The sequence below is a fragment of the Drosophila gunungcola genome (genome assembly GCF_025200985.1).
Source record: "Drosophila gunungcola strain Sukarami chromosome X unlocalized genomic scaffold, Dgunungcola_SK_2 000032F, whole genome shotgun sequence".
NCBI lineage: Eukaryota > Metazoa > Arthropoda > Insecta > Diptera > Drosophilidae > Drosophila > Drosophila gunungcola.
In genome coordinates, this window is record NW_026453186.1 from 836,147 (window position 1) to 859,050 (window position 22,904).

General features: G+C 38.2%; 4 protein-coding genes across 20 annotated transcripts; 1 reads left to right on the plus strand and 3 right to left on the minus strand.

The window, feature by feature from the left end:
* Nucleotides 1-1,591: 1,591 nt before the first annotated feature.
* On the minus strand, nt 1,592-7,487 carry LOC128260559 (BTB/POZ domain-containing protein 7). 11 transcript variants are annotated; one of them, XM_052993681.1, is made up of 7 exons: nt 7,322-7,487; nt 6,374-6,406; nt 6,142-6,308; nt 5,307-5,431; nt 4,569-5,234; nt 1,921-4,500; nt 1,592-1,847 (listed from the first exon to the last, which is right to left on the minus strand). In XM_052993681.1, exons 5-7 carry the CDS (start codon nt 5,016-5,018, stop codon nt 1,704-1,706), a joined length of 3,174 nt encoding a protein of 1,057 aa, XP_052849641.1. In that variant the 5' UTR covers nt 5,019-5,234; nt 5,307-5,431; nt 6,142-6,308; nt 6,374-6,406; nt 7,322-7,487; the 3' UTR covers nt 1,592-1,703. The 11 variants fall into 11 exon arrangements, with proteins under 11 accessions (XP_052849641.1, XP_052849639.1, XP_052849632.1 ...); XM_052993679.1 differs by having other exon boundaries at nt 6,378-6,573; XM_052993672.1 differs by having other exon boundaries at nt 6,378-6,573; nt 7,259-7,487.
* Nucleotides 7,488-9,110: 1,623 nt separating this feature from the next.
* LOC128260503 (glyceraldehyde-3-phosphate dehydrogenase 2) lies at nt 9,111-10,639 on the minus strand. The gene is made up of 2 exons (XM_052993568.1): nt 10,489-10,639; nt 9,111-10,414 (listed from the first exon to the last, which is right to left on the minus strand). Exon 2 carries the CDS (start codon nt 10,391-10,393, stop codon nt 9,395-9,397), a length of 999 nt encoding a protein of 332 aa, XP_052849528.1. The 5' UTR covers nt 10,394-10,414; nt 10,489-10,639; the 3' UTR covers nt 9,111-9,394.
* A 5,975-nt stretch (nt 10,640-16,614) lies between these two features.
* Nucleotides 16,615-19,710, minus strand: LOC128260486 (guanine nucleotide-binding protein subunit beta-1). Of its 6 annotated transcripts, none has more exons than XM_052993542.1 (4): nt 19,551-19,710; nt 18,762-19,102; nt 18,241-18,354; nt 16,615-18,163 (listed from the first exon to the last, which is right to left on the minus strand). In XM_052993542.1, the coding sequence occupies exon 4, from the start codon at nt 17,947-17,949 to the stop codon at nt 16,927-16,929; it is 1,023 nt and encodes a 340-aa protein (XP_052849502.1). In that variant the 5' UTR covers nt 17,950-18,163; nt 18,241-18,354; nt 18,762-19,102; nt 19,551-19,710; the 3' UTR covers nt 16,615-16,926. The 6 variants fall into 6 exon arrangements, with proteins under 6 accessions (XP_052849502.1, XP_052849499.1, XP_052849498.1 ...); XM_052993539.1 differs by having other exon boundaries at nt 18,241-18,581; XM_052993538.1 differs by lacking the exon at nt 18,762-19,102 and having other exon boundaries at nt 18,241-18,581.
* A 946-nt stretch (nt 19,711-20,656) lies between these two features.
* LOC128260485 (nucleic acid dioxygenase ALKBH1) lies at nt 20,657-21,920 on the plus strand. Of its 2 annotated transcripts, none has more exons than XM_052993535.1 (3): nt 20,657-20,876; nt 20,953-21,491; nt 21,555-21,920. In XM_052993535.1, the coding sequence occupies exons 1-3, from the start codon at nt 20,763-20,765 to the stop codon at nt 21,895-21,897; spliced, it is 996 nt and encodes a 331-aa protein (XP_052849495.1). In that variant the 5' UTR covers nt 20,657-20,762; the 3' UTR covers nt 21,898-21,920. The 2 variants fall into 2 exon arrangements, with proteins under 2 accessions (XP_052849495.1, XP_052849496.1); XM_052993536.1 differs by having other exon boundaries at nt 20,739-20,876; nt 21,086-21,491.
* The last annotated feature ends 984 nt before the right edge of the window (nt 21,921-22,904 follow it).

The following is a 22,904-nucleotide window of genomic DNA, read 5'->3' on the forward strand; positions in this document are numbered from 1 at the left end:
AAGCCATTTGGTTGGTTAATTAATTAATTAATTTTTCAACGATGTATGACATTCCAACTGTTGTCCATTACTTTGTTACAAAAACTGATTTCTTAAAAGTGTTTTATTAAGTTTTTGCAAATTAAAAAAAAACTGAAATTGTTTAATTCTCCTGTCTCTCTACATCCGCGATCACAACGGTCCAATCTATTGAGCATATAGGGTAGCGATTTGCCGGCACAGTTACAGCAGAGCGGTGGCAGAGCGGCGGCAGAGGACCCAATGACTCAATAATTTCTAAATCAGTAGTACGATTTAAAAACTATTTATCGGTTTTTCGACAGAAACACACATATAACAGCCCAATAACTTCTCTCTTTTATATCTCAAAATGACATGGTATAAATTCACGGTTTGTTGGCGTTGCGTAAGAAAAACTAGAATCTGCTTGTCTTTAGCTATTAAATTTTTTGAGATCTCGACATTCATGCGGACGGACAGACAGACGGACATGGCTAGATCGGCTCGGCTATTGATCCTGATTAAGAATATATATACTTTATATGGCCGGAAAAGCTCCGCCTGTTACATACTTCTCAACGAATACAATAATACCCTTTACCTCTACAAGTAGCGGGTATAAGTAAACTAGCCTTTTTTAGTATTCGGAAAATATATCATTCTTGTAAAATAACATTTTTGTTGCTTACATTCGTTAAGCGGCTGGGACTCGATATGTACTATATTCTAGATTTCCTTCTCTCTTACCAACTTGAGGAAAACTATGTGAACTATTGACCTCTCGCTCTCTTTCACAACAGGAAAGTATTTTTCGTCGCTGTGAAAACAAGGCTAAAGAAAATTATTTCACCTTTCTCTGGTTCAGCGCTCAGCCAACTTTTTTAGCAATAACTTCTGACCAAGCTGAAACTCTTTAGTTAACTACTTGTAAAATTATTCTGTAGAATATACCAAATTTTAAATGATATGGTCAATTTTGCATTGAACGACGATGGTAACTCCTTGTAAAATTATGTCGCTTCAACTCGAAAAATGTTGATCTCTCAAAAATACAAAATATTCACTTAAATTCGTAATCATATTTAGAAACACCCATATTTGATATTTTATTATGCACAATACTTACTTATCTATTCAGAAATCCGTCTATATGTGTATTTTCTGTTTATGAACCTAATATAATTAATAACTCAGTAAGAGAAAAACAAAGGTTTGTAGTGTTGTTTTAGTTCAAGGCAAAAAAAAACCCTTGAGAAATCTACGAAATCAAATGTTTCTTAATATTCCTTAACGGGGTAAAATTGTTGAGTTTCAACACAAACCATTTAGATGTTTTTAAAAGCATAACAAACAATTTTTTTTTTTTTTTTTTTTGGCTATTTCAAAGTCTATTATTTATTGCAATTATTCTTACCGTTGGCCGTTTAACAATCCAAATTGCTCCAGAAACGTTGGAGTCAAACTATATAGGTTCACTAGAACTTAATAACGACAGTGATATTCCAATGTTTGAGAACATTTTGAGGGAAATTTGTTTTCTTTTGCCAGCTTATGTGTATATTGATAGATCGTTGGAAAGGGGTATCATTTTTTTATTTAGTAGTTTGTTTTATTTATCTAGATTTTTAGTTTTAATTGTATCGGATTTTTATTCAGAAAGGCATGCTAAAATAATGCCCGTGATCGGGGGCCACTCGAAATCTCTATAAAAACCTTGGTGGTCCAGAATTGTATGTCCCGGAATGTTGTGGATGTGATGTTGGCGATGGCTGTCCCTGCCGCAGCAGTTCAAATGGCGAGTTCGAGCGCTGCATGAAGTGGTGATAGTTGTTTGTTGGCAGTTGGTGCTTCAAAAAAAAAGTAAACCATTTAATTTCTAATTTAATTTAGTTACGGATTAGAGAGTGCTGTGCAACTAACCTGTATATTCCGCAGAGTCATTGAGCCGACAGCACTTCCAATTATGTGAGGGCTGGGGCCATCGCCTAGATCTAATTGCAAGCTCTCGGACATGTCGTTGTTGCTGCTGACAGCGCGTCCGCCCATGTTGCTGGCGCACCCGCCGGCCCCGTTGTTGCTCAGGTGGAGCTGACCCAGCGAGGCCGTGGCCATCGCCACGTCCGGCATCATTTCGGACAGATGGCTGTTGGCCGCATCCAGGCCACAGGCGCCGCCCTCGGCGCCCATGTCCAGACCCACCAGCCCGTTGCCGTGGGGGAACCGGAAGTCGCCCTCGGTGATCAGGGCTGGTAGATCGTTGCGCTGATGTGCCGCCGACGTGAGACGCGAGTAGCTGCACTGCAGCGTTGGCCCCGATCCCGAACCCGATCCGGAGACCGAACCCGATCCCGAGCTGGATCCAAACGCACTGGCCACACCGATCAGGCCGTTCGAGTGGTGGCGTGGGAAGGTGAGATTTCGACTGTAGCAGGGATGTGTTGCGTCGGTGCCGCACGACGTGGCCGCCGATGAGCCGCCGCCGCCGGCGCCAAGGGGCGACAGGAACGCGGACGCCACGGCGGTGTGTCGCGGAACGGAGCAAGTGGCCGCCGGCGAGGGCGGCGGACTTTGATCATCGTCCTCGAGCAGGGAGTCATCCTTTTGCGAGGTCGACGCGCCGCCCGTCTCCTCGGCATGGCTCTCGTTCCGGCCCTGATGGTTGGTCTGCAGGGCGATCTCCAGCAGGTCGGACACCTCGTCGGGCAGATTGAACTCCCTGACCACCCGCAGCCGGATTTGGCGGTCGATTTCGCTCTTCGATGAGAGCGGCAGCAGCAGGGCCCGCTGGCACATGGGCGACTGGCGCAGCTTGTGCTCCCGTTTGCGCATGGCCAACAGTGTTTGGTTGTCCGGTGGTGGAATCACGGCGGCGCCTACTAATATATCAACATTGCCATCAGTGCTACGGCTCTCTACGGTGCTAAGATCACTATTCGCCTTTGAGTTCATGTGCGAGACCATGTACAGCGTGTCCGGGATGTCGGGAGGATGTCGACACCGGCGCATTCGCATCAGTTCCACCTGATGGTGCGACGACGACATGCGATCCTCCAGCAGCGCCTTAACCTCCTCGAAGTAGGGCATGAACAGACGCGGTCGCACGTACAGACCCTGGTTCTTTCCCCCCCGGATCCAGGCGTTGATCCGCAGATTCTCCCGCTCGTCGCCGATCATGTGCGAGGGGGGAGTGCTCACGAGACCGCGTCGGATCGCCTGGCAGAGCACCTCGCAGTGCGGCGGCAGGACGTGGTCCATTCGCACCAGGGGCAGCAGTTCCGAGAGTATCTCGCGCAACTCAATGTCACTCAGGTCTCGCTTCTTCACGCCCTTGCGTGCCACCGAGTGGGCCGTGTGGGACAACAGGTTGGGCTCCCTGTCCTCCATGCGCCGAATGAGCTCCTGCTCGCCCCACTTGAGGACAGCCTGCAGCACCTCCAGCTCGGAGGCCTGCAAGAAGTTGCTGTGCAGAATGTGTATCAGCTGAGATTTGTCCAGTTGGTGCAACACCGGCGAGGAGCTGACGGCGGCAAACTCCTCCCTCAAATACTGACAGGCCTGGCGAAAGACCCAGGCGGACCCGTGCGGCTGGCAGCCCCACTTCAGCACTGTGGGCAACGTCTCGATGGACAGCCATTCGAGTATCAAGTCCTCACAGCCCTGGGCCAATATGTCCAGCTCCAGAAATCGACCGATCTGGTACAGCTCCATGGCCTCCTCGAGGGTCGTCGGCCGCACTCGCCCCGTGTTGGTCAGGGCATGGACTTCGCCAAGCGAGCCGGCCGATGTGCCCGATCCCACGCCGCGCAAAATCAACGACAAGTCCACCGAGTCCAGATAGATGGCCTGCAGCAACACCCGCGCATATCTTTTTGGTATAACCGTCTCGTCCAGCACAATGCGCGTGGGCACGTGCAGTGAACGCTCGACGTACTCGTCAATGTTGCGTGTACGACGCGCGATTAGATTCCGGAAAAACGGTGACCGCGCACTCAATATCGCTTTATGGCAAGGAAGCTCAATCTTCGGCCGGAAACCGTACTCCGAGGTGCCCGAGTCCTGTCTGAGATAGTCGTTGGTTCCGTCTGCGGTGAAGACAAGGGCTGCGTCTGCATAATCGCCGGTCTCCAGCAGATAGCGCAGATCATGCTCCAGCGGATTGGGAGTGCCAAAATCCTTGCCCAGCTGCCGCAACAGACTAATGTCAATGTTGGGATCGTGGGGACACAGATCACCGGTGTATAGGTAGCGTAATAGTGACGAGAAGAGCTGCACATCAATGGGCGATGTGGGCAACTCAAGACATATGCGCGCCCCGAAACCAGGACATCCGGCCAGCAGGTCCCGAAAATATACACAACGGGCCGACAATATCGAACGGTGGACCGAGAATATCGTTCCGCGAAAGACAAGATCACAATCGGTGCACAAGTTCTTCTCATAGATGGCAGCCAGATCCTGCTTGAACGTCGCTGCCGGCGGACGGGCCAGTTCAGCTTGCACCTGCAATCGAATTGAGAAGTCATGTTAGGAGCTGTGCACCAGTTGATAACCCGACAATGTTTGCTAACCGACAAATCCCTCAGGGCCGACAGTGCCTCGAACTCCTCGCAAAGGGCGGCCAACTCTACGGGTGCCCAATCGGACACAAAGTCACGCAGGACGCGGGCATGGTCACATGCCTTCGAGGAGCGCCGTCGCCGTATGAACTTGCGCTTGAGGGTCGCGAAGCCAGTGGCCCGCTTCCGCCGCTGGTCGCGGTGGTAATGTGCTCCTCCGCTGATCACGATCCCCGGAGCTCCGGCCGCATTCCCGCCGCCACTGGGGCCACAGCCACTGCCACTGCCACTGCCGCTGCCGCCCAGGCCATAGGCACCTGATGAGGACATTTCCGCCATGCCCATGGGCAGGCCGGCCGATAGGTTGCCATTGGAGCTGCTGGAGTTACTGTTCCCGGCACTTCCCGCTGAGGCCACCGTCGGATAGCTGCTGCTGCTGCTGCTCGAAGTGTTGGCTCCCATCTCGAGTGCTTTGGCTTTGGCTTGGGCTGGGGCTTGGGCTTAGGCTTGGACTTGGGCTCTGGCCGAAACCCAATACTAAACTGGATGCGAGCGCGGTACCTTTTGTAAGGGTTCTTATGCAGGGCATGCACACTGGATTATATGTTGTACTTTCATGCTTAAACGTTGGCTGCCCTTCTATATGCTTAATGGCAGAGGGTTATTAACAAGCGGGTTCTGAAAGAGTAATTAGAAATATATATAAGGCATGGATTAAGCAAGCTTGAAGCAGGAAAATGTGTCAAGTACCTTATTTGTGCATTTTTTCTTTCAGCATCCTACAAATTCAGCTTTTCGGACTTCGATCTGCCTGAACCTGAACCCTCAACAGAGCGGTGTCTTCTCGTGAACATGATAGCATGCGATAGATATATCTGTAAGTTGGAAAACCAATGCATTTTGTTAGTGGACTTCAAAAACTTTCTATAAGGATCGAGTATATTATCTTGCTTATATGTATACTCTTTCTGGTATAAAGAATACTGTATATAGATTTTCTGTCTTGATATGATGAATTGCTTTAATAATATATTCCATTTTTTTTTTTTTTTTGGGGTTTTGAAACCGAAAGTTATAAGAATTAATTTCACAATCATGGTACTACAATCGTATTAAGCAGATAATTTTGTACAAGGCCTTACAATTTTTATAATCTGTGTAAATACATATAAAAGATCAAATATAAGACCAACACTGTATCTGAAAAATTGACTACTACAATATATGGGGCGTCATCATTATCGACGAAGCATCCATAAATAATGTTTATAACTTTAAGGTTTATAACTTTAAGAGAAATAAGGAATGCCATTTATTTAAATGCAAATACACCTTTTCTTTGTGGTGTGTTTTGCTAAGTGGTGTTCCAAAAAAAAATTGAAAGACAAACCTTTCTTAGTTTGCATCAAGAAATAAAATAATAAGCGGGAAACAAGTTAGTCAGGATTCAAATTATGACCACGCCTTTGCCGCCCTATGAACCACACAATTCTGAATTTATTCCTTTTAAAATAAGTAAAAACCTACAATAAAATTTATGGAAACAATTTTAAGCTCAAATTATTATTAAGCACTTTTTACAAACCTATGCTTTTGGCGTTCAGTCTTCGAAATCCAATTGTTTATAATTTTTTATGGAAAGGCATACTGATTCCAGTTGGCCAGCTTAAATATGTCAATAACGAACGTTGGCAAACTTTAAACTTTAAACACGCATTTATGATTATATTTGCATCACTGGTGAAAAGTGACCTAGAACTGGACCGTTAAAGTAAATATTAGCACGAAAATTTTAATGAAAATTCATAGGTACATACATACCGACATGCCCAAATAAACAACGCAAAGTGCTGTTATATTATGTAGGTTTTATGAGTATTGTCTACATTGACCCACATATGTATGTACCCATAGGCATATATGTGCGTATGTTAAAATGTAAATGGGACGTTGGCGTTCCAACGAAACAATAAAACAAATTGTAGCAAATCGGGGTGACTTTCGTCTTGTTGGAAAACTATTTCAGATTAGAAAATTGTAAGAAATCATAACAAATGTTTTTTTTCTTCAAGACCTTTTCCTGATACACTTTTCAAACACTTAATATATGTTTCGTTTCACTTAAAATTCACTACATACATACATACTTATGTATACACGAAGTTGCCAATACGATAGTCAAGTTGACATGGAGCGTCCCATATGCACATATATACACACATAACAAATAGTTTTGCTGCTTAGGCATATACACATTCTAGTAAAAGTTACTAAACATTTGTGACCGTTAGTTAAACTCATTTGTGTAACTCATTTATGGACAACATTGAAAATTTAAATGTACATATACCAAAAATAGATAGGCATACATATGTATAGAGAATCGGACTGTTGCACATGTGCAACTGAACATCTATTAACATTTTAATACATGTGAATATTGTAGTTTAAACTCCGTTAAAAAATGCTTTAGTATTAACGAAAGTATCCAAAATGTGTTGTCACCGTTTACAATTATTAAATATTAATGAGATCCGCACATATATTTCCACATACACACATATATACCAATATGTATACATTTTATGTTCACTCTTCGCATACGTAAGATGAGAATTCTAAATTCTGTTGCTGGGCACAAAGATTTCCTACATTAGCGAACAGTTAAACAACTCATTTATTAAATCACTTGGAAAACATACTCTTTGTTCGCCACTTCAGAAATACACCAGTTATAGCATTTTCACTTGACAACTTAAACTCACATAAGCAGGAACAAGAAGTCGATACTTGCTATGATAGATTATGTCCAATGGTTACAATTGCATGTCCAATAAATCACATTTTATTTAAGGGTTTCATCAATTGATTATTTTATTTACATGCCAGTATTAAAATGTTCTGAAAATAAGTGTGCCCGTCTTTATTAAATTATCGACAAAGACTGGATACCAAACGATTAAATATCGATACCGATAGAAACGCTCCCAAAAACCCATTGATGTTAAGGTTTTGGACTTGTTCTCACATCAGCGAAAATCGATTCTTATACACGCTTATTCACACTACTTATTTGCATATGAAAAGTATCGATAGTCAATAATTGTTTAATAAACCCGAAGTCGCAGTTTTTATTAGAAATTTAATAAAAGCAGAAGCTATTACTATAAAAAACCTTATTTTCAATTACTAAGACTTACCTATCGAGAAATTTTTATTGGCAAATAAGCCAAATTGACAGTGATCCCGTCAAAACAAAGCTAGACAAATATGTTTGTACCTACTGAATTACCGTTGCATTTCATATTTATTTAATATGTTTATTTTTGGCTGTCAACAAACCCATCTGATTGACAGTGAGCCCGTACCATAGTTCAGAGTCTGGTCACACCACAAAGTTTAACCCCCAGTTAAATATGTGTTCGACTTCCTACAAAACTCATCCCAGGGGAATGGTTAGGAGTTTTCGAAAATGTTAAACGTCTATTCTCACAAATCACCAATTCGTCAAAAAAGGGTCAACGTAGAATACGTTTATACATACATATGTAAAATCTGACTTTTTAAATTTTTTTCACCTACACATACGAAATACGAATCCTTACGGCAATATGTAAATGTATTAATGTAATAATAGATTTACTAGTACCATAACACTAATACGGAAAGGGAAGGAGTATTTTAGGAGTAAAGACTATTATAATGTTTGTCAGCTGTTTTTATATATGTACATAATATGTACTACATATGTATGTATGTATGTTCGTGGGTAGCATCACCAGGCATATAGATATGTGTAGATAAACTTTTTTGCCCCTTTCGAATATCGCTAATTAGCTTTCGCAATCTTACAGCAGTCATATGTATGTATATATGAACATACATACATATGAATATGTATGAATATTTGGCATACTGACCCTGGTCCTTTACAGTTTATTTGCTAAGTGTAAAGCAATCAACAAAAACTTTCTCAACATTATCATACCTATGGAATGTTATATCATGCAACAAATTCATGATATGGAAACTAACAACATTTTTGTCCTCTTTAAATGTACCAAAAGCTTTTGCTTACTCCAAACGACGTTGCAAACTAATGCCAGTTTAAGCTCTTTCCTATATCCGCGATTTTGGGACCAGTCATGGGTGCTTTAATTTCATGAATTCGTATTTGCCTAGCGTAAGCGGACTATTTTAATTTCACGAATTCATTAAACTTTCATCATAAAAACAGGTCATGAGTACATACATACATATGTACATAAGAAGGTTTGTTAGTGCATTACCTGAAATAAACAATTAGTGTTTAATCCTGTAATATTTAACTTTTGGGCTAAGATATAGTTAGCCCAGCAGATAGCCTTTCTTCGAAGACCGTTTTTGAAAAAACTTTGTATCACCCCGTTTGTGTCGTTCGAAAACAAAATTACAGAAAAAATTACAACTAGCTTTATCGCCATTAAAGAATTCTTATCTATAATTGGGGTTATAGATTAATCATTTTTCCCTGGTAGCTATTTAACGTCCTATCGTCAAATAAAAATGCAAAAATTTGTATTTAAATGCGTAATCATGGATACTTTTACAACTACACACAGAGTGAAATTTTATTCAACAACAGTTAACATATTTATGCGTATATGGAGGTATGTATTCAAATTTTTCCAATATAGCTGGCAAATTGAAGAGCAAAAACAGAAGCATATTTAATTGCGCATAGTGATGCTCCACCGGGGAGCACAAGCATTATGTGATGCCATTTCTGGATATTTCTGATGTCTCGCTTAATTTACCGCGCTACTAACTTCAATATGTGCGGGTGGTTAATCAATTATTTAATCCTTGGTTTGCATATACTTGATCAGATCGATGACGCGGTTGGAATATCCAAACTCGTTGTCGTACCAAGAGATCAATTTAACGAACTTGTCGTTAAGAGAAATGCCAGCCTTGGCGTCAAAGACAGACGAGTGGGTGTCGCTGAGGAAATCGGTAGAGACGACCTCCTCGTCGGTGTAGCCGAGAATTCCCTTCAGAGGTCCGTTGGCAGCCTCCTGGACCTTGGCCTTGATCTCATCGTAGCTAGCTCCCTTGCCCAGACGGACAGTCAAGTCGACGACGGACACATTGGGAGTGGGCACACGGAAAGCCATGCCAGTCAGCTTGCCGTTGAGAGCCGGGATAACCTTGCCAACGGCCTTGGCGGCTCCAGTGGAAGCTGGGATGATGTTCTGGGCAGCGCCACGACCGTCACGCCACAGTTTTCCAGAGGGACCATCCACGGTCTTCTGGGTAGCGGTGGTGGCATGGACGGTGGTCATCAGACCCTCCACAATCTCGAAGTTGTCGTTGATGACCTTGGCCAGGGGAGCCAGGCAGTTGGTGGTGCACGAGGCGTTCGAAACCACCTTCATGTCCGGGCTGTAGGCCTCCAAATTGACACCGCAGACGAACATGGGTGCGTCGGCAGATGGGGCCGAGATGATGACTTTCTTGGCACCGCCCTTCAAGTGAGTGGATGCCTTGTCGATGGTGGTGAAAACGCCAGTGGACTCCACAACGTATTCGGCACCAGCGCTGGCCCAGTTGATGTTGGCCGGGTCGCGCTCGCTGAAGACGGTGATCTTCTGGCCGTTGACAACCAGGAAGCCGCCCTCGGCGGACACGGTGCCCTTAAAACGTCCATGGGTGGAGTCGAACTTGAAGAGGTACACCATGTAGCTGACATCGATGAAGGGATCGTTCACAGCCACCACGGAGGCGCCCTTATCGATGGCGGCACGCAGCACCAGGCGACCGATGCGTCCAAATCCGTTGATACCAATCTTCGACATGGTTAACTCTTTGTTTATTCACTGTGTGAAATAAAAAGTGAAATCTAGTTAGTATTTGACTTGGTAGTTATCCGCGGAGAGAAGAGGTCCAGTACCTATCGGCTTGCCAGCAAGGAATCGACTGTGATAACTGAGAAATATTGAGCGTAGACCTAGGCGAGAAAATTTTCAAAGTCAGATGAAGGACGTTTCTGTCACACGCAACCACCACAAAAAAAAGCTTTTGCTCTCAAATTTATATTAAAGCTGAATGTTACCCAGTAGACTTTGCTGAGGCAATTTTTTGGAAATCGGATGTTGTTAGCAAATTCATATGTATATATTTACGTGATTTTGAAAATTATTAACAGGTTAGAAATTAAAAAACGAATACAAACGGAGCAGTGAGTAAAATATATTTAAACCATTGAGCCAGATTGTTTTATGTATAATGAACATACAAATTTTAACCGAATTTGGTTTTTTAATAATCCCGATAATGTTAAGCAAAAAATTTTTAATTTAACAAAATATTATATACTGTAAAATTATAGTTGACCACACCAAAATTGAAAATCTTTTTTAATTGGTTGCCTGAAAAATGTTTGCTATGTTATACAATTTGCTCAATTTTGTTGCTGGAATTTTTGAGCTTTTGAGAGAGCAAATTTTGCTCGTCATACAGACATGCGAATTTTGTATTTGAATGTATGTACGTACATTTATACATAAGAATATGCATTCATACCAAGTGTGGTTGCCGGTAGTTATGTGCATATGTTTGCAGGTACATATGTATGTACATATGTATATAGCCATGTCTTGATGAATATTAATTGGAAATAATGAATATATGGTACTTTGTATGCGTGTATAAATATGAACAAACTTAATGATATAATTTGTAACTATACACGTATGTCTTATGTATTCATTTGTACATAGATATGTATATACATACATATACATATTGTTTAAACTGCAGAAAAATTAACATTGAAGGTCATATATTGTTAACTGCTCGAATATGAGAAGACTCAGGTAATGCGTTATATACTCAGAAATTATTTTTTGTGCATATGTAAATATGTAATGCCTATGCAATCAAAGCGTCATTTCATGAAACGGTAAAGCACAAGAAAAACAATTAAGCCTAGTACATAGCGTATTCTACATGTATGTACATGTGTACATTCATCTTAAAGGAGGTGGCAACGCTGAACTAAAAACAAATTTTAATCTACATATATAAAGCCCACTAAAAGCTTGTGCCAACTTTAAACTAAAGAAAATATCTATTTCATTTCCCAGTAATATCTACTTCAGTATTGGTTATTTTTCATCCTGGTGGCCTATCGATAAATACCTGACAGCCAGTTCTGCAACGCTACAATTTCATTTAATAAATGGTTATCTATTTTTTTTTCTAATTTAATTCTTTCCTAAACTCAACATTCCCTAAACTCTGGAAAACTTTCTTAAAATCGTGTTTTAAGGGTCGGCTAGTTTAATATGAAACAAAATAATATAAATAGTCATTCAGTATTTTTTATAAATTACAGGAATTCGAAGTGCGCTATTCAATTTTGTACTTATATCTCACACAATAAAACCGATATTTTTCGCAACTGTGTTGTTTTCGATATAACGTCGAAGTCTTTTCCTTCTTTGCCGGTTCTATCGGCTTGCCTAATAATATATACTTATAATACTTTCTTTCCACTAAAACTTAGTTTTTGTCGATGTCTATTATATATCGAAATATCAATATATTGATATTTTAAATAGAAAGTGATTTTTTTTATATCGTTATACCTGATAGTTTAGGGCTTTCAAAGCAATTTGCGTCTACCATAAAACGTTTGATTTTTAAACACCCGCAGCCGATTGACGGATTTCAATATAAAGCAACGCCTATTTTAAAAGTTTGTAGAAGCCATATATTGCCACTACAAAAATACTTAATTTGTATTACACATATAAAACTTGAATCTCCAAAAAGGATGCTCATATTAATACATACGAAACTTGAACCTCATATTAATGTTTGCTTTATATATTTATGTAAAATTTAATCGAATGAATTATTTTGTTTAGTTTGATTTATATAGACTGTATCTTTTAATTGTTGGGCACAGTACAACTTTCTTTTTTGAAAACATATGAAAAGATAAAAATATCGATATATCAATATTTTGAAGCGATATAAAAAATATAATTTTTCTTAAAAAAAGAATATCGTTGATACGATTTCTTAAATATATTCGACATCCCTAATTTCAATTCCGACTTTTACAAAAAGTAATGTAATACATTGTGCAGTGCATAAATAGCTTGAACATTTTTTCTGCAACCCAATAAAAAATTATCTTGTTATATTTGCTCCCGGCGCATTAAACTAAAAGTTCCCTACACCTTCAGAGACAGATTCATTATCCACACTGACTGTTTTAAAAATTTCTCATCTAATACAACATCAGTCTGGGATGTTAAAATCCACATGTTTTTATGCGTTTAAAAAGCCGATATTTTTCATGACATATTTAATGAATACTAAACTTTAACCACGTAAATAAAATAAACAATATGATTTTCTGTTAATTTTAATCATTTTTAATTTGTATTTGGCGGGACTTTTAAGAAGGAATCTGTTGTAAAAGAAGCTTTTAGGGTATACTGGCTTAAATTTTTATCACTCATACGTACTGTTGGCCTTGATAACAAAATTTATTTTGATACGTTTAGTTTCTTAATATTTTTATTTGTCGCAGAGTTATAATGGCCATTAGTTACTTTTTTTTTAAATACTTGCCATAGTACACAAGCTAAAAATCGCAGCTATAGATTTTGGTATGTGCATTGGCTTCAATTTGTATCACTTATACGTACTGTTGGCCTTAATAAAAAAATTATTTTAAAACGTTTCATGTCTTAATCTTTTTATTTGTCGCAGAGTTTAACTAGCCATTAGTTACTTTTAGAAATACTTGCCATAGAACACAGGCTATAATAATAATCCGATGAACTATCATTTTGAAAAGGATTTACTCGAAAGTTGACCTCAAAAAATGACTAAAAACGGCGACGGCTAAGAAATTTATGGGAACTGGAACTGCTGACGAGCTCATCGGGTCGCTTAATGTCCTCCGATAATCAATAACTGTGAAATGGTTGAACCGCAGGAGGTTCAGCAGGTGGCATTTGACCCAAAGGCAAATGGAGGGTTGTTGATCCCCGACGACATATCCGGTTTGGCAACCTAGAAACCTCATTACAGATTGACGTCACGAGCTGCAAAAAAGAATTTATCTCCGGCTAAAAGGGAGGTTACAGGCTCGAGTCCCGCTGCTGTCCGAGGATTTTGTTTTAGCAAATCTTGAATATAATCGTATTATTTTTCTAATGTATCAGAACAATAAATTCTATTTTTATATTTGATCATTTAAAAAAAATTTTAAATCGAAATGCGGGTATTTATCATTATACGAATATCAACACAGCTACTGAACAATAATTAGAATACGTAAAAAAATAAATAAAAATATGAATAATAAATATATAAGCAATAAAAAAACTTTTTTATTTGATACTGAAACTAATTCTGTTACTAAGTAAAAACCGTCATTTTAGATTCCTTTTTTATTGAGTTATCCTTTATTCTGTGCGACTCTTTAACTCTATTCTACAATCGTTCCGCATCCTGTAAAACTTCCAGACTGAATTATCTTTTAGGACTACAATGTAGCGGCAAGTCAAAGTAGATATGAAATGACCAAGTGTTTAATTGAAAAAAATTTAATTTGATTGCATATAAATGTATGACTATTAGCATGCCAGTTTTATTAACCCGTTAATCCTGACAGACCAAACTCTTAATTAATGTTTTTCGGCATGTACATATGTATGTCGTCCACACGTACATTAAATGATATATGTAGCATTTGCTTAACACAATTTTCTTTATTATTTATTCTAGATATAACGCTGAGTTGACGGCTATGACACAAATTATAAATTAATGTTAGTAATCTTCAGTTTTCAGTTTTAAATATGTATGTTTGTATGTATGTTTATTACATGACCATGTTTTATTTAAATTTCAATTGTTTGTTGACAGCTTTTAATTATTGTTAATAACTAATTACAAATAAACCATTTTATTAAATTTGTCGATTTATGTAGACAAATAAAACAGTAATTAAATTACAATACATATATGCGCATATATATGATCCTGTGGCATACATATAAACATAACGTATACATAATTAAATTTACATGGAAACACACATACATAGAGAAGGGTTCTGATATTAACATACTTGAGGAGGATGCGCGTACCCATAACAAAGTACTCTAACAAAAAAACAGTTAAAAATAAAAAACACGTTACTATATTCCGTTTTGGGCTGTGATAGAAAAATATTTTAATTAAACTTACTGCTGGAGTAAAAAATTCCTGACAATTCGTAAAGTGCGTACGTAATTATTATTAACCTTAGATGGACTTACTTTGACGATTTGACTACGCAAATTCACGCAATTTTACTTTTTTTTTGCAAAATAGACAAACTTGAACTATTCCTTGTTTGAGTTAAACAATAAGATAATCATATTTTTGTTATATTTTATTATTTAAATGTTACAAAGTTTTCTTTTCATAATTTATTCATAGTTTTGAAACAGCATTAGTTTTAAAATGGCCGTCCAGAATGTCCAGAATGTACTCTAAAAATAAGTAAGTCCATCTATGGTGAAAAAGCAGAGCTCAAATAACTGCAGCTGTTGTAAGCTTACCAATAGTTACACATATACATAGGAATATTCGGTACAATATTATCAAGCATCAAAAGTTGGTAAAAATACACAATTTTGTCCATTTTAAATGTTGATTTAGATTTTTGATTGGGATTGGTATTGGTATCGGTTTAGGGTTCCTCGTTGCTTGAAAAACTATTCACTTTAAATCACAATTTACCTATCGGACCAACATATTATTGTAAAAAAATACTACAAGAAGGTCAATAAACTATTCAGTTTATTACAATTTTTAATGAAACATGATAGTAGTAGGATTTCAGAATGCTGGAATTGGTTTCCGCGAATTTCCTATTTCCTATTACCTCTTAAAATTAATTAAAAACAAAAAAAAAAGTAGATAAGAACTTGATGATTCAGTATATTCGTAAGACAGCAAGACAATATCAGTATTTGCACAATATAAGCTTTAGTTTTTGCATTCTACAATCATTTTTGCATATTCAAACCTCATATAAGCCATATTTGTAAAACCTCATAAGAATTTAGGAGAACAAATGAACAAAATTCAACTGTATCAATTGTAGTGAGAGGATGAATTGTATGCTCAAATTATTTCCATGATGCTTTAATGCCCTTACTGCCGCAATTCTATGAATGTATTTGTTAAGATTTTGTTAAACATTTATAAATGTATTATAAGATTTAAAGGTGTTTTTCAATTTATTGTTATAGCTTATATGGCCATCATATTATATATAAATAGTTTTCCACTTTTTCACTAATGCATAGTTTACATATATGTTATTTAAATCATTCTTATTTTTGTTTGTATATAAATTAGGGACTTAAACATAATAAGACAAAAATTTGTTATAGTGTTTTGTTTACTTTTTTTCATTACTTGATTTATAAAGTTTATTACGCAATTTTTTTTGTTTTGTTTGGTTTTCTTTTGTTTACTTTTAGGTTTGCCGTGATTTTTTTTTTTTTTTTATTTTTTAAATGCTTTAACTTTATTTGACTTCCCTTCATCAGGATCCACATTCTGAAGTTTATGTATTATACGCAAAAGAATATGTATTTACTTGTTGACATACATGATTACAATGATACCTTCTTTTTCTTTTACAAAGTGCAAACGACTGACTGACTGACTGACGCAATACGCAATACGCAATACGGTGTTGGCGCACTCCTGGGAGTTCCATCAGTTGCACTCACCACTGAAATACGATTTGAACTAAGTTTAATTTACGTACGTTTTAAACTGTAGCTGTAACCGGAAATCTGACTAAACAACTGACTATCAGCGGGCCCATCGTTTTAATTTTCGTTTTCGTTTTCATTTTTTTCATTTTCATTTTTGTTGTTTTTGTTTTAGTTTTAGTTTTTTTTTTTTTTGTTTCAATTTTCCATTTACACTAATAATATTCTTGTATGCGTGTGTATGTCTATTTGTATGTTGCTGCGTATGTCTGCGGTTTTCTTTTCTTTTTTTTTTTTTGTATAATTTTAGTTAATAAGTATATAGCAATATAAATAATGTTGTATATAAAGTTCTTTGTTGTTGTGGTCTACGTTCTAGTCAACTAGCTGCGCCCACATATTCAAAACGTCCGGCACTCATTTTATATTAACCACAGAGGTAACACCGAATCATCATTTACATTAGATCACAATGTAGATGATGGGTGGTGAAACACTATCCGCAGACTGCGCAACCGTTGACCTGACCCCACCCCACCCTTTAATGCATTTTGAAGTTATTTTTCTTTTTTTTTTTTTTGTTTTGTTTAGTTCCATACACGCAAGAAGGAGTCCCACGATCCTGTTGCCACCGCCATGCCGTTTTCGGTGACGCCCAAACAGGATACACGGTTGTCGTGACCGGCGAGTATACCAGACCGTTCAGCTTTCATCGTATCCCACACATTGCAGTTGAAGTCGTCGTAGCCCGCTAATAACAGACGGCCGCTCTTCGAGAATGCCACAGAGGTGATGCCGCATATGATGTTGTCGTGCGAGTACATGGCCAGCTCCTGATCGGCACGGATGTCGAAGAGTCGACAGGTAGCGTCGTCCGAGCCGGTGGCAAATGCTTGTCCATTGGGGAAAAATGTCACCGCGTTGATATCAGATTCGTGGCCGGGGAAGGTCTGTTTACAGACTCCTTCCCGAATGTCCCAGAGCTTGGCGGATGCATCGCAGGCACCGGAGACGAACGTTTTGCACTGGGGAGCCAGCGAGAGCGCCATCACGTCGCCGGTGTGGCCCAGAAACGAGGTGACCTGCAGGCCGGTCTCGATGTCCCACAGGCCGCACGACATGTCGCCGGAGCTGGTAACTATCTGATTGTCGTCCAGGAAGCGGCAGCATGATAGATAGCCACCATGGCCCGGCAGCTCTCGGGACACACGAACATTACCCTCTCGCGTCTTTAGGTTGTAAATTGAACACATGTTGTCGAGGCCACCGCAGGCCACATAGCTGCCAGATGGAGCGTACGCACAGGTCATCACCCATGAGGATCGTAGTGGAATGGCGTGGACTTTGTTCGTGGTATGCGAGTCCCACACGATTAGCTTACCGTCCTGTGAGGCTGACACGAGGTTCCTGGAGTCGTTGCCCCAGTGCATGGCGTAGATTTTCGCCAAGTGGCCGCGTAATGTACGCCGGGTGCGCATCTGTATGCGGCCAATGGGTTCCAGAGAGGAGGCTGCTTGCAACAGGGATGTGTCGCAGGCCGCCTTCCGGGCATCCCGTATGGCATTTTTTAGGGATTCGGCTTCCTGCCTGAGACTGTCTAGTTCATTCATCTTTTTATCGTTGAGACGTCTTCAACTGATCCTTGCTTCTGCTTCTGCTACCGCTTCTTGTGCTTCTGCTCCTGCTACTGTTTCGTCGATTCGAGTTTCGGATTTGTGTGGTATAATAGTATATTTATTTGTGCAACCGGCGTTCCAGATCCTGTGCTCTGCTTTTCCCCACTCGCTGTCGCTTTGGCTTCGCTTTGCAGATGCTGATGCAGTGCTATAGTATCGAAAAGTAAACAAATGTATATTCATAAACCTTAACATTGAGTGTTCGGAAAAGATAATGGTACTCACGCGAATTATTTTGTAAGCTGGCCAGAAGCTTATGTGAATGAAAAGCTTTTTATGATCACGCTTGCATACGACGATTAGTTTGTGCACTGTCTAGTATGGATAAATCAACCGATTCTGCAAGAGTTTCGTTTTAGTTTTGGTTTGATTTTGGTTTAGTTTTTGGTTTTGGTTTTGGTTTCGGTTTTGCAATACTATTCACGCATACTATTCTTGTGCATTTATTCAGACGTTTAAGTTTGTCTTCTGTTCTGCCAATTGAACTATTTGATTTTTTGGTTTGGGTTAATACAGTAGTAATGTTGCTGTAGTTGTATGAATGTGCGGTTGGTGTATTTAGATCCCTGTAGAAAGTTTGCTTTGTTAAATATACTTTGCGCTCATACTTCAACTATGTTATAGTGAAAAATTCGGAATCGGATTCCTATAGTTATAGCTCCTGTGATTCGATTCGTAAGGTTGGCGAAATAACTGTGCAGTCGGATATATCTTTTTTTTTTTTCGATAGTTTCAGTTTCACCAACCTTGCTTCGAGCAGTCTCCTGCCTTCCCTTCGTTTCGTTTCGGTTTCGTTTTGTTTAAATTGTAATTGTCTCGGATTTTAATAACGAATTACGGTCCTAAGCCTGCGCCGCTTTGCTCTGCTCGGTTGCCTTCGTTTATTAAAAACTGATTTGTTGTTATGGATATTTAAAAAAAAAATTATCTTGTGTACAACAAGATGAAAATACAAATTTTTCTTTATGTTGCCCGTCCTGTCGTTTGGATTTCTCGCCACTGTTGGATAGAGGATAGGATATTCCTTTTGCTTTTTTTGTACACCAAAATTGCAATTTTGCACCACCACCGCTGCGTATACGCCGAACTGATGGGAGTAAGCAGCACGACCAGTGATACGCGCCGTGCGCAATTGAAAGCGCGGCAGCAAAAGCAGGTCAGAAGTCCCCGAAAGCAGGCGGTGAGACAAAAACAGTAGCGATGAATATTTGTCGCATTCGCACCAATGCCGATAGCGTAAGCGCACACATGACAAAGAGTAAGAAAGAAATAGATAAAAAAATAATCAATTTTAAACGTTGAATTTTTTTTTACGGGAACAAATAAATCATTTTGTATGCCGAAAACCGTGTACAAAAACGCGAAACTGGGCCCTGATAATCATATATGTAAGCGCAAAATACTGGGACTGCATCTTCATACCTCGAGCATGAAAATTTTCATTTAGCACATACACACACATTACCATAGATCAGTAATTTTTCTATCAATTTTCATTCACAGGACTGAATACGCTGACGAGAAACGTTACTTACACGCAAAGTTAACTTTATACGCAAAACAAATTCCCGTCTTCAACTACACAAATAACTGAAAATTCTGTTAACGATGCCACCAATCTGTAACTTTTCATTTGCACTCTACAATTGGCAGCCAACACCTAGAAACAAATTAAGGGTGTAAGAAAAGAGTATCGATGTACTCGATTGTTATCGATAGTGTGGATACATATTCGGGAACATACTGGATTCACACTTTGAGAGGAGAGAAAGATGTATCGTAGCCGATTTTAATTTAATTTAGTTTTTAGTATTCTGTTTGTATTTTTATTTTTATATATAAATTAAAATAAAAAATAGAAGTACAAAATATAAAAGTAGAAGAATTTAGAGAAATGTATGTGTTAGCAGGCAAGAACTGTTGTTCATCAATAAACAAATAACTGAAGGCACGCTTTGCAATTACAATTTTTTTGTAATATTTTAGAAAGAAATGTGCAGGCCTTAAGCTTTTGCTGGGATTTTCAGTTTTGCATGGTTCTTGAGATATTCAGCAAGAGGTTCTGCCGCGCAACCATAAAATTTTGAAAATTAAAACGCTCACAAAGAAAACTTAAGCAAAAAACTGTCAGAAGTCATTATAAAAATGGAGAATTTTAATAATTATCTGTTTATTTTAAAATGTTAATATCGAGAAAAAGAGTTTCAAATCTGTTTATGTCGGAACTATTCCCAGGGAAGGTTTTGTGGGATTATCGTATAAAAAAATTGTCTAATCGATTCATCGATTTAAATACTTCTTGTTATATATCGATAAAAATTTTCCCACTTCCACTACCCTACTTGAAATGAATCACTAGAACGAAATTTGCACAATTTTATCAGTATTTATTTTATCAAAAATATAAAAGCTGTAGCGTCAGAACATGTAATATTTGAAGATGCAACAACAGTATAGATCCACAATAAAAAGCAAAGAAGATATGTCTTTTGATTTATCCCAGCGAATTATTTTAGAGTTTACTGAACAAAAAAATATTATTAATATGTCATTTTTTAAGGTTCAAATAATTTTGTTATGATCAAGTTGTAATCGATTTATTTTCTTTTTTATGGGGGTAGTTTTGGTATTTCGGTAAGTTTTCTTAAGGTGTTGAAAAGTATTTCTGATGTTTGCAAGCGCGGTCACACTTTTGCCGTCTGTTATTAAGAATTTATTGTTTTTTTTTGTATATATTGTTTTAAAATATGTTTAAGTTGGTTTTTAAGCAATATAAGTCGAAAAGTAGCAGTCCTGATTTAACGGATGTGATTAATGTTGATGATATTGACATTAAGCAAAATGAGCTAAATCAAAATTATGTGAGTCTCGACCGGAGCGAAGAGACCTGTTGCAGTTGCAATTGCATATTATTTGAATCTCTATTTACAATCGCAGAATGTTCAACTTTTAAGTATCAGCAACGAACATAATGTTCAGATGATTCCCGGCATTAAACGCCCAACAGATTGGCGAGCTTATGCTCTGACGCATCATCCTGGCATTATCATAATTCGAAACCCATTTACAGAGCGTGGTCAACGTTACTGGACTGCTCGATGTCTACGGGACTACCCGCGAACACCAAATATTGTTAATCTGAATGAAAGACTCTTTAATGATGCGGTTAGATCGGACTGGTGGAAACAGCTTGATCAGTGCAGCGATAGTGACGAATTCCAACGCATAAAAGCGGCAATGCGTTGGACAACATTCGGATATCATCACAATTGGGACACGAAGCTTTACGATGAGCAAATGCAGTCACCGTTTCCAGATGATTTGAGCATCATGTGTCGATTGTTTGCAACCGTATTGGGCTACTGCGACTTTAAACCGGAAGCGGCTATAGTAAATTATTATCCGGTTGGTAGTACTTTGTCGGGACACACTGATCATTCTGAACCTAACAAATCGGCCCCATTGTTTTCGTTAAGGTAATATACATACATGAAAAGGGAAACACCCCCCTTTACTCACTATGATTTTATCTTTATCAGTTTTGGTCAGACCGCGATTTTTCTAATCGGTGGAACGACTTTAGAAGAAAAGCCCAGCGCCATCTATCTCCAGAGTGGTGACGTTTTAATAATGTCCGAAGCATCGCGCCTATGCTATCACGCCGTACCCCGTATAATCAAAACTCAAAAACTTTGGAATTCGACGCTGACAAATCAAGATGTCAATGATGCAGATAATGGATCAAGTCTGTTGGATATGGATCTATTTAAAAAAGTGGGCGACTCCAACTTTTGGCAGCCTTTTTCTAACTATATTGATGATTCACGCATTAATATTAATGTACGACAAGTGTTAAACCCAGGGGATGTAAAGTTAAGTTGAAATAAAAATATATTAATTGTTTTTTGACGAATGTGTCAGCTCCTTCAGTCTATTTTTGGAGCTGTATCGGGCTTGGTTCGGAAAAAACTTGAGCTTGACTAATGTGATGTATTCAAGGGTATATAAAAGTTGACTTGTTGTATTTAGCTTATTTTTTGTTTTTAATTAAAAAAACAAAATTTCACATAAAATGAGCCTATATCAAATTGTCTAACCCAATTATTCGCAATATTTTGCCCACCACTAAATAACGGTTAACGGTTATCTCAACTACATAAGAAAGATTTTGTATTTTGTTTGTTTTAAAATATTGAATAAATTAAATTTTAATAATATTACAGGAATAATTGAGTTTAAAAATATATGCTTTAACAAATATGTATGTTAGATACGTTGGTAACTTTTTAATAAAAAAAATCAATTTTCACATATAATGATGCTATAGCAAATTGTTCAACCCAATTATTAGCAATATTTTTCTCACAAAGTATCGGTTAACGGACACCTCAACTACATAAATATAATTTTGTTTTTTGTTAGTTTTAAAATATTGAACAAATTTAATAATAAATAAATTAAGTTTAAAATAATTTTTTTTAACAAATATGCTAGATACGTTGATAATGTAAAAATGAATCAATATTTTTAGCACAATTATTTAGAAAATCGACACAAAATGTATATTATCAGCCAATCTTTTAATGCGATTATTTAATTTTACCCTTTTTCCAGATTTTCATAGTTTTCGTTCTGTTGGATTTTTAAAATAATAGCCTTCCTTTATCATAAAATGGAATAATATGCATAAATATTGACAAATTCTAATAATTACTAGCTATTTTAAAATACTTTTAACAATATTGAAAATGTAATAAATGTAAATAAATATAAATATCGATTTTGTTATCGAACGTGTCAGTGGACGCTTCTCTAGTGGAAACGGGCCTAGTTCTTGAATGAGTATTTTTATCGAAAGGTTTTAATATTTGGACAGATGGAAAATATTA

Coding starts and splice junctions, on each gene's coding strand:
- LOC128260559 (XM_052993682.1), bottom strand. CDS start 5,018: ATGGGAGCCAACACTTCGAGCAGCAGCAGCAGCAGCTATCCGACGGTG. Junction 4,501..4,568: donor CGGCCCTGAGGGATTTGTCG/GTTAGCAAACAT, acceptor ATTCGATTGCAG/GTGCAAGCTGAACTGGCCCG. Junction 1,848..1,920: donor TGACTCTGCGGAATATACAG/GTTAGTTGCACA, acceptor TTTTTTTTGAAG/CACCAACTGCCAACAAACAA.
- LOC128260503 (XM_052993568.1), bottom strand. CDS start 10,393: ATGTCGAAGATTGGTATCAACGGATTTGGACGCATCGGTCGCCTGGTG.
- LOC128260486 (XM_052993538.1), bottom strand. CDS start 17,949: ATGAATGAACTAGACAGTCTCAGGCAGGAAGCCGAATCCCTAAAAAAT.
- LOC128260485 (XM_052993535.1), top strand. CDS start 20,763: ATGTTTAAGTTGGTTTTTAAGCAATATAAGTCGAAAAGTAGCAGTCCT. Junction 20,877..20,952: donor ATGAGCTAAATCAAAATTAT/GTGAGTCTCGAC, acceptor TTACAATCGCAG/AATGTTCAACTTTTAAGTAT. Junction 21,492..21,554: donor GCCCCATTGTTTTCGTTAAG/GTAATATACATA, acceptor TATCTTTATCAG/TTTTGGTCAGACCGCGATTT.